This window comes from Camelus dromedarius, chromosome 7, assembly GCF_036321535.1.
Source record: "Camelus dromedarius isolate mCamDro1 chromosome 7, mCamDro1.pat, whole genome shotgun sequence".
Classification (NCBI taxonomy): Eukaryota; Metazoa; Chordata; class Mammalia; order Artiodactyla; family Camelidae; genus Camelus; species Camelus dromedarius.
Genome location: NC_087442.1, coordinates 74,174,081 through 74,185,286, shown reverse-complemented (window position 1 = coordinate 74,185,286; position 11,206 = coordinate 74,174,081). Strand labels below are relative to the sequence as shown.

Sequence of the window (11,206 nt, the reverse complement as noted above, 5' to 3'; positions counted from 1 at the left end):
GGGGCGGGCGGGGGCGGTGCGGCGCGGCTCGGCGCGGCGCGGCGTAGCGCCCGGGGCGGAGCCGCAGCGCGGGACCGCGCGTCTGGGTGGCGGCGGAGGCGCGCCCGTGGGGAGAGGCGTTTGCGGCTGCTAGTGGGGAGGGAGGGAAGGAGGAACCGGGAAGGGGTGGGGGGGGGGCAGGGCGAGCGGAGAGCCGTGTTCCTAAGGCGGTGGCGGCGTCTCGGACAGAGCAGGAGGAGGGCGGGGAAGGAGGATGGAGCAAGCTGGGGGTTGGGGTTGGCGCTAGCCGCAGCGGCTCGCCTCGAACTGTGGGAGAGCGGCGATTGCTCCTGGAAGTTGTAGGATCGGGAGCCGGGCCGGTGCTGCCGCTGCCATCGCCTTGGGCGGTGGGGAGGAGGAGGGAGCTGCGGGGATCCGGAGGGAGGGGACGGGCTGGGGGAGCGAGCTGGGGAAGACTGAGCGGGCTCTGCGCCGGGCGGGCGGGCGGCGGGGGGGCCAGCAATCGCGGCCGTGGGGACGCGGGAGGATGGAGCAAGTGGAGATCCTGCGGAAATTCATCCAGAGGGTCCAGGCCATGAAGAGTCCAGACCACAATGGGGAGGACAACTTCGCCCGGGACTTCATGGTGAGTCTCTCCCCCCGCTGTCGCCGCCTCTCTCCGGCACCAGAGCCCACTGCCGCCTCGCCCGGGGTACCCGGGGCCGCCAGCGCTTTGTGTGCGGCTGTGAGGAGAGGGGCGGAGGGGGCACGCACCATCCCCAAGGGTCGGGTGGTCTCGGAGGCCGGCGGGAGGTGAGATTACCTACGCCTCTACGCCTCTTTTCCTCTCCTCCTGCGACGGCTGCCCCCACCACCGGCGTCCGGGACGCGAAGGGAGCGGCCGTCGGGCCGAGCCCGCACTCAGCACTGCCGCCCGCGACCACCTATTGTTTCTCAGGCCGGGAGCCGGAGGCGAATAAGGTGCAGGCCCGGCGGCTAGTCTCTCCTCACCTCCCAATCAAGTCTGCCTTTCCTGGGAGGGTCGAGGCCGGGTGTCTGCCCAAGGAGGAGAGCAGATCGCGGCTGACGAAGGAACGGGGCTATTAAGGTTGCAATTAACTCATGGGGTCCCTTTGCTCAAGCTGGTCTCAGAAGTGTGCAGGGTAGGACTTATGCCTTTTCTGGGTTCAGAATTATTATCCCAACGCTTGGGAAGGATTATGCATAAGGAATTTCGTGGTTTGCTCAATTTCCATCTACTCCTGTCCCACCTCTTGTCCCTTGAGACCCAGGTTTCAGATGGTGTTGGGGTCAACGTGACTAGAGGTTGAGGGGGTGAGAGAGAGAGAGAGAGAGAGAGAGTGAGTGTGCGTGTGTGTGTGTGTGTCTATGTGTCTATGTGTGTGTCTAGAGGCGGGTAGGTGGTTATCCTGAAGGAAGCCTACTTCAGACTCCCTAGGGGATATTGCCGAAGGCGTAGGGGATGTGACTATCACTTCCTATCCGGGGTGGGGGTGGGGAACTTGGGAACAATAGTCCTGGTGGGGCGGAGGCGACGATACGGGCCGAAGCCCTGAACTGGGAGATAACCTTCGAAGCTTCTCTCTCCAGCCCCATTCCTACATCCCCCCCACCCCACCCCTCTTCCGCCCTCTGCTTGTGCTGGCGAGCTGGAGAGAGAGGTTAAAAGTCTTGTTCATGGAATTGCTCTTGATCCATCACTATGAGGGGGGTCAGATCCGAAGGCGTGGGACCAAAAGTCGACTTCCTCCATTGGGCCCCCCCCCCCTCAATTTTTCTGCTGGACAATCCCTTTAGGGTTGTTTCTCGGCTTAGGAGGCGGTGTTGCGGCTGCTGCTCCTACGGATATTGCGCAAGACTGGGGCGTTGGAAACCCTGGAGGTCTGGGGAATGGAAAAGGAAGTGGGACTTTGGGAAGTGGTTGCTCCTTGGCGGGGTTTGGGAATGGGAAATAAACTAGGGAAAATCTTGCTCCCGGGCAAGATACACCTCCAGAATAATCACTTAACTCTGAAATTCTCGATTGTAAGAGGAATACACAGCTACTATCTATAAAAATAAGTGGCTATTTTTGTTTCAAACATTGGCTATTTTTGTTTCAAAGTACAGTTTAATTGTTTACAAGGTGTAGGTGAAGTAGCTTTTAGCACCGAAATACGTTTCCACATTTTAAGGAGACTTCGGCCTAGTAAAGCTTTAGCGTTAAAATTAACAGCTTATAAAATAGATCCTTGACCTTACACAGTATTATAACAGTATTGTTGAGCTTTGTGATTCCCGCCTCCCTAGACCAATAATAGAGGATAGGAGCTAGATTTTGTTAGTATCTTTTGAAGGTGGAAAAGGTATTGATTAAATTATTTATGCCTTATTTTACACATTTTCTCTTGATATTTAGCCCATGTATTTTTGAAAAATTACTTTTTGATCTGAGAAGGTTAAAGAAAAGAGGACTTTTCCTTCCTTACTATTGAGAATTTTTAATGTGTTGTTATCCTTGGAATGGTATCACAATGATTGGATGGAGTTCCCTTTTTACTACTCTCTAGCCATAATAGAATATATTTACTTAGAATATTTGAAATGTTTAAAACTAGTTTTATACAGTTTCATTTTGGTTATGGAAGAAGAGGTGGTGTGGTCCCTGGCCACTTCTCCTTTGCCTGCTAGTCATCTTGTTATCCACGGGCATATCCTGTCAGGAAGGAGCATTGTTTGGTAATGTGGGACATCAGGATAAGTGCCCAGTCTCTGAACTCCTGTACAGGGGAAGTAGCCTTAGGCTTCATGCTTTGGGGATGAGTCAGGGATTCCTATTGGAGACTTCATTTCTCTAGGACTAAATGAGTTTCTTTTTTCTTCTGTAATACCTAGGGATAGCTAGGTGATTCTACATTTGAAATTTGATGACTAAGACTGTTCTTTTATAGTACTTGCTTTTTTTTTTTTTTTTTTTTTTAGTTCTGTGACTTGATAAGCAATAGCTATAATTAAGGCTGCTAGTTGGTGCCGCGTTTTCCCTTGACTAGAAGGCTGTAGGGAAACTATTTCCCCTCTGCCATGGAAAGAGAATAGGAGATCAGCGGATAGATTCTAACTCATCTGTTATTCCTAAATTCTGATGTGGATTAAAAATGCATTTTGAAATTTTAGCATTTTAGAACTGAGCCTTAGGGGTAATCTAGCTTTTATAACCTGATTCAGTTATAAAGTGATAATGTTCATTATTTCAAATTTGAAAATTGGAAATTATATAATAATAATTAAGAATGCCTTACCTTTAGGATGGTGGAATGGGCATTCATACTGCTCTTTCCATTATTCTCTTCAGCCTTCTTATAGTCCCATTACCCAAATGCTATCTGTTAAATATTTTTAATGTTTCTCTATGACCATACTATTTAATATTCTTGGATTTTTTCCCCTAATTTAATAATTTTGGTGTTTTTCATTGGTAAAAATAATTTTAGGTGGCTATATAATATTTTACCTGACTGCTGTGTTATAGCTTTGCCATTTTCTTATGCTTAAATGTTTAGGCCATTTATTTTCTGCTATTGTATATAATAATTCTATAATGAACACTTATGCATAAAAATTCTTTTGCATAAGATATCCTCCAGTAGTAGAAGTACTAGATAAAAGGATATAAACATCTAATATGTTTATGAATAATTTTTTGAAGAACTTGTATCAGTTTATATAACTGTCAGTAATATATCAGTGGTCATATAATAATTATCTTAATCTTTGATAATTTGATGGTTGAAAAATGGTATCTTGCTTTAATTTGAATATCTTGATGACTAGTAAGGGTAGAAAATTTTCCATCCGTCATTAACTGTTCTATGAGTTGTCTATTCTTGACCTTGGCCTGTTGTGCCCACCATCTCCAAGAGGAGAAAACTAAGGTATTGAATGGTGTAAACTGCAGCACCAAAATGATTACTTTACAAATTGATGACTAAACAGCCAATTTGTGATAGATCCAGAACTTGATCTCAACTATGTCACCTTTTAGTCCTCTTTATGAGATGGCGGACAGTGATCATGACAAGTAAATGTGTAATGTAGGGTGATGCACATTTATGTTTGACTGACCTAAGTTTTATTCCCTTCCATGGCATTGGCTAGTTTTATGACCTTGGGCAGGCCACTTAAAAGAAAATGGGGTGATTGAGTTCTCTCATCTTTAAAAAAAAAAATGCTACCTACCTCACAGGACTGAAGTATGAGATTGGCATTTAGGATCTTCACCTAACAGAGTATTGTGCTGTCTGTATATTCTCAAATGGCTAATTTATGTGGTCAATTACAGATAGCTAGAGACAGAAGGAAAAAGGTATCTGGGTTTTCATTTTTGGCAATTTTCTTTCACTTTGTAAATCTTTATCAAATCTAATTAAAGTATTAAAACAAGAATAATAATAAACAAGGTTTATTCTCAACAGGCTAGTTTATCTAAGGTGCATTAGATACTTGTATGTTAAAAAGTAGTAAAAGATGCCACTTAAGCTACAAACAGGCAGTTTCACCTTAAAAATCAGTTCTCCTTCAACTTATAAAGATTGAAACAAAAATTTAATGAGTGGACTCAGTGAAATATTAAAAAAACAGATGCAGCAGAGATGTGAACTATAGTACTTTTTTGTGAAATATTGTGAGGAAAAGATTTATGAGCATTTCTTCTAAGGCTAAACTAAGATATAATAGCAACCATTCCTATGTTAAAGTGGTAATTAAAATAAGTGATACTTTAAATTAATCTGAACTTAATTTATCAAGCAGAGGTAACCACAGAACTACCATAGTAGTTACGCATTTCAGGGGATTTATTATAGAAAACCATGTGCTCTACAAATAGTAATCCTGACGAAACTGCTCAAAACAACCAGTTTGCTTGCTTTGTTTTGAGTAAATAATTGTTATATCGTTTCTTTTTTACTGCAATAGTGTCTGTGATTTTATAAATTATTTTAAGTAGAAAGGAAATAAACTTTTTTTTTCATCCCTACTGTATGTTAAACACTGCCAGATATTTTACAGTGTGTCTTATTTAACGTATCGGCAGTTTATGAGGTAGATATAACCTATATTTTACAAATAAGGAAACACACTCTGAGAAGTTGCCTGACTTATAAACCTGTTGTTTGTATCTTATTTCTCCAGGTTTCTTCTGCATCTGAGGTTCCTTAGAACCTGGCTGGGACAAGGCAGGTGGTGGAGGGGTGCATTACCATGCAGAGGATGGAGGTTTTAAAGCTGAGCATATTCAGAGAGTGATAGATAATCTGCTATAACTAATATAGGAGTTCTCACAGCTTTTGCTCTCAAGAGTCTTAAAAATTATTAAGGACCCCAAAGAGCTTTTGTTTATTTACTGTGTTAGAAATTAAAACATATTTAAAAATGATTTACTTTAAAATAATAATAAAACCATTCCATATTAGCATATATTATATTTTATGACAAGTAATTATTCAAAATAAAAAATAATTGGTGAGGAAAAGCACTATTTTTATATTTTTGCAACTTTCTTTAATGTCTGGCTTAATGAAAGAGAGCTGGATTCTCGTATCTGTTGCATTCATACTGCTGCAATGTCACATTTTACACAGTATCACGTGTCATGTACCCTCTAGAAAACTCTACTGTATACTCCTAAAGAGAATGAAAGTGATTTTTTAAAAAGTTATTGTACTAAAGTCTGTGCATTTACATATTTGCAAGGTGAGGAAGCATAACTTGGTATTGTTAGGAAAAGAATTTTTACCTCATGGACTCTTTGAAATGGTCTGGGTTTGGACCATCTCTGGACTGTACTTTGGGAACCGTGCAGTGAAGTAATGCATGGCAAAGGCTGATGTAATGCTGAGAAACCTAGAAAGGGTTGTGAAGATTCTTGAATCTATGCTATATTTTATTCTACAGATCAGCAATAGTGAATTTGAACAATTATACACTACACTTCTTAGGGTTACAGGGAAAGTGGGCAGGTATTAAGAAAACAGACATGCTAGTTGAACACACCAGCAGGGTTTCCCCACCTCCAGCTGTCCCTCACCACCATAGCCTGCTTTGCTTTAACCCTTCAGTTATATCATTCAGATTAAGTTCTGGTAAAAAAGCTGAGAATCAGTACTATGGGTCTCGAGATTGCTGCAGATTTTAAGAAAAGTAAGCAGTCATTTGACAGATTTGTGTTGTGGAAAGTTGATTCTGATGGTAGTATGAAGAATGGATTACCAGATGAAGAGCATTTTGGGAAGCTATTGAAATATAGGAAGTGGGATGTGAGGGCCTGAGCCTAATTAACCTCCCCAGCCTAGAAATTTTAAAAAAATAATAAAATTTTAATTTAAAAAAGACAGGAATAGAGAGTATATAAAAGATCTGATAAGGATTAAGAAAGAATTCTCAGTGATTCAGTAGGTGTGGGTAATAGAGAGGAATGTTGTAGTATGACTCCAAGGTTTCTAGCTTAGTACACTATCATCTGAGTTGAAAGGTACCATTAGGGTGAGGAGTAAGGGAGGAGATCAAGTAGAAGGAGAAGTAGAACGGAGAGAAACAAGCAGAAGATGATTGGAGGAAATTTCAAGGTAGAAAAGAATGAGTTTAGTTTTAGACACGTTAAAACTGAGGTACCTGTGAGACGTCTAGTAGAAATGCAGAGCTCAAGAGTGCTGACAGGACAGTATTAAAGATTTGAGAGTCATGAGGTAAACATGTAAGAGGCAGCTGAAAGCATGAGGGTGATTGAGCTTATTCAGACAAGCATATACAGTGACCAGCTTTAGGTTGAAGAGCATCAGCATTTAAAGAGTAGCTTCTAAACAGAAGTGCTAGTTATTGTTCCTGGGAAGGTGTGGTCAAAGAGGAGGGAAGGGAACCCAGAGGATGTCAGAAAAGCCTGGGAGAGTTTCAGGAAAGGAGTAGTTACCAAAGTCAAATAATTCTGGGAGGACCGGTAAGGTGAGGTTGAGAAAGTACCGCTCTGTTTGCCAAGTAGGAGTGTAGAAAAAGCCATTTGGGGTTGGAGTATGGGCAAAAGCCAGATTATAGTGGGCTGAGGAAGAAACGGGTGAAGTGGTATAAATTCCCTCCATTTACTTTAACATTCTGAAAATAGATGGCAGAAGCTAGAGGAAGACACAGACTGAAGGAGAACTCCTTTCCCACCCTCTGCTTTTTTTAAAAAAAAAGTTGAGATAGGGATATTTTTCAAATATGTATTTCTTATCTATATGTTTTTTTTTTTTTGTTAAATGATTGCTGTTTAAGTATAGTTTTAAAAGACAGGTAACAGGAACTTGTCTTTTGGTTAAATAAGACCCCTTAAGTTTTAATTTAAGGTTTGGATTTGATTTGTTAAAAAAAAAAAAAAAAAAAGGGAGCGAGAGGGGAGGAAATACTGAAAGCCTGACAAGATCTTAGGTGCACAGACTAGATAAGTATAAAAAATTTTGTCTGTTAAACTGTCCAATATTGTGGCTTGTAGGTATTTTAAAATTTAATAACAGCCTTATTGAGTGTAATTCAGCTACTGTGAAATTAATTCATTTAAGATGTGCAATATAATAGTTTTTAGTATATTCACAAAATTGTGCAACCATCACCACAATCAATTTTTATCACCCCAAAAAGAAACCCCATACCCATCAGCAGACATTCCTGCTTCCCTCCCTCCCAGCAGACCTCGGCAACCACTAATCTGGCTTCTGTCTCCATAGATTTGCTTCCTTTAGACATTTCATGTAATTGGAATCATACGGTGTTTTGTGACTGACTCCGTTGACTTAACATAATGTTTTCAAGGTTCTTTTATGTTGTTGCATGGTCAAAAATACTTCTTTTTATGACTGAACAATTTTCTGTTGTATGGATGTACCCCATTTTGTTTTTCCATTCATTTGTTGATGGACATTTGAGTTATTTCCACTTTTTGGAATATTTTGTATTATAAATAATACATAAATATAATGTAATATTTTGTATTATTTTATGAATAATGCTGCTGTAAACCTTTGTATACAAGTTTTTGTTAGGATGTATGTCCTCGGTTATCTTGAGTATATACCTAAAGAACTGCCAGACTGTTATCCAAACCTGCTGTACTTTTTACATTTTCTCCACCAGGAGAGAACATTTTACATTCCCACCCATTTCTTTATATCCTCACCAATACTTGCTATTGTCTGACTTTTAAATTCTAACCACCTTAGAGGGTGTGATGTGGTATCTTGTTGTTGGCTTGTAGGTTTTTAAAATATCTCCGTAAGCTTATATAAATCATGCAGTATGTCTAACGTGTCTTTACAGCTAGAGTGATGGGAAATATTTTCCAGTCCTAGCATTTTAGCTAATCTTAATCCTTTTCCAGTGCCACTGGTTTAATTAAGATTCTCTTACCTTTGATGAGTGTCCAGTGAAACACTTACATTTTAACTAACTTCAGAAGTCTAAGTGAACTTTTACGTAACTCTCCAGACATGGCTCACTGAGATAGCACACAGGAACTTTACCTGGTGTTAATTCTCAAGAATGTTTTACCTTATTTACTTTTAGATATTGTTAGCTTTTTTTCCCTTCAATATTTGACATTTAGTTTGGAAAAGGTTTTTGAAAGACTGAAACTGAAAGTAAGACATTAACATTTAAATAGATTAAAATTTTTTGTTGATATGGTAAACACTTCTGGGTTTTTGTAGCACTCAGTTCATTAGATTCATAAACATTTACATTCTCTGACTTCCCAGACTGAAAGCCTCCAAGGCTAGAGACTGGGACTTAATTATCTCTGTATCCCCATTGCTTAATATAGTGCCTGGCATTTAATAGGCATTAATGGCCATTGCGTGAGCTTAATGCTGTAAGACAGATTTATTCTTCAGGTGGATTCTAAAAAATTGTCCAAGGGGCTTGTCTCTTAGACTAAGCACGAGAACTGCTTTTTCTTTCTACATACAGGTGTGCTTGCACAAATGTGGTTGTGTTTTCAGTATCTACTGAAAAAAAGGAAATACAAGATAAAGTACTAGACTTTTATAAACCTTATAAATAGATATGATTTTATTAATTGTAATATCTTCCACATAAATGTGAAAAATAGTATGGAACCTGTTCTTCTCTGGACATTGATTCATGTGCATAAGGATTCAGGGAACAACTTAAAGTAACTACCTTTGTATTCCCCACCTCGTGAATCATACTTTGGGGACATTATCTTAGAATATTAATTTTAATAAAATGTCCACTTTTACCTTTTGGTTTTAGATTTCATTAAGAAAATCCAGCTATCACTGGATGTCACTGGCATCTCACCAGCAATAGTGGTATCTTGTAGCTTGTGGGTGTTTGGGGAGTGATTACAGCAATGGCTGTTCTCTCCTTGCCTCTAGTTTCTTGCCTCATCCAATTCATTCCACATATCGTGCTCACTTTCCTAAAATACCACTTTCAAGTGTTGGCGTCTGTGGGGTAATGTAGGGCATACTGGTTGTAAAATCAGAAGATGTGGGTTTGAGTCTAGTGTTGCTGCTTAGTTTTATTTTCTTTAATATATCCATATAGGACCATATTGGGAGTATGGTTTTATTTTTATTATCAAAAAGTATAAGTTAAAAAAAAAAAACTCTCAAGGCTCCCTCTGATGGCCATTAAAATTATTAGAATTTTAAATGCCTAAGGCAGCTTAAAGCATCAGACCCAAGATCTGCTTTTTTTCAAACTGTAATTGTATGTCTGTCTGTCTTCCTAATTTCCCTTTCTCCCCTCCCTGCTGTTTTGTAGTTTTTGCCCTGGTTTAGAATCACAGGCCAATAGGATAAAATCTATACTTCTTAGCCTGGTCTCCCGGAGCCTTCTTAACATAGTCTCTCATTACCTTTCCAGTATTACACTCCTGTACTCTGTAGTATATGTCCTCTCTTTCCTCTGGAATGCTATTTCTTGTCCTTGAGCATACCCACTGAATGAATGAAATCTTTCTTATCTGTGATTGTACTGGTGAACGTATTTTTTCCCTTTCTTAGAAAACTTTCCTCCTATTTTATAGATCAGTACTTTGAAGATCAGAACACTAAAAATTTAGAATGTCTTTATCACATTCACCCAGAACTCAGAAGCAGGAATGTAATTCTCACTTTCTGGAATAAAATATTAGCTCAGTTTATCTGAAAACACTTGTTCTCCATTGCAGATTTGATTTTTAATACCATGGAAAAAAAGCCTTTCATTAGATTTGAGTTGAAGACTTACTAAGGCAAGTCCAGTGATAATGCAGTTGTTCTAAACCACTAGTCTCTTTGAAACAAATTGAACTACTGTCCCAGCATTTCATATTTCCTGTAGTATTTGAATTTTCTAGATTCATGCATTAAGCCTTGAAAGTTATCTCCTTCCCTCCGAAATAACACAAAAATCTTGTTTCCATTTGTATACTGTTATAGTATCTATGAACTGGCTTATGGCAGATATAAGTAGTTGCTGCCTAAAAGTTTTTCCTAGAGAATGTGGAATGTGGATCACGTTAATCTCAGAGGCTTTAGGATGAATACTAATGTCTACATTTCCTGTAATAACCGTTTTTAGTTGTAATCTGCATTTGAAAAGCTATTTAACAATATTTAAGTGACTACCCTGGTAGGCTCTGAAGGAATGCAAAAATGTGTTCCGGTCATCTTTCCATGATTCCTACCATCCATCATTTATACAAAAGATACTCATTGAGTCCCCACTTTGCCCTAGGCACTGTGTTTACAATAGGCAATTGAAAAGATGAGAATCACTTCCCTCAAAAAGTTTTCCTGAGGGCAGTGGATGGGCTTCAGGGGGTCTGTGAACCCTTTCAAATTATACACAGTATTTTGTGTGTAAGCCCATTGGGAGAGGGATGGAGAAAGTTAATAGCTCTTAGATTCTCAAGGGGCTTAGTATCCAAAAATGTTAGAAACTCTAGACTAGTAGAAAAACAATGAGCTTTGGAGCCATGCAGTAATTAATTTCTATCCTAGCCCTGCTGTGATTATAAGCAGATTATCTATAGAGAAATCCAGAATGTGGATACCCACCTAGAAGGATCAAGATAATGTGTACGTAAAGCTTCTAACATAGAAGTAGAAGGTACTCAGTAGTAGTTCAAGATGCAATATTACTCGAAGGGAAGCGTATTCAAGATTTAAACCACAGAGGCAGGAGAGCCTAG

General features: G+C 39.9%; 1 protein-coding gene across 2 annotated transcripts in view; it reads left to right on the top strand.

The window, feature by feature from the left end:
* Positions 1 to 158: 158 nt before the first annotated feature.
* PTPN12 (protein tyrosine phosphatase non-receptor type 12) overlaps positions 159 to 11,206 on the top strand; it is a 79,025-nt gene continuing 67,977 nt past the window's right edge. Inside the window, exon 1 of one of the 2 annotated variants that reach the window (XM_064487652.1) lies at positions 159 to 625. In XM_064487652.1, the coding sequence (XP_064343722.1) occupies positions 527 to 625 (99 nt within the window). In that variant the 5' untranslated portion in view covers positions 159 to 526. The remainder of the gene's footprint in view (positions 626 to 11,206) is intronic. The other variant, XM_010984795.3, reaches the window with a different exon arrangement.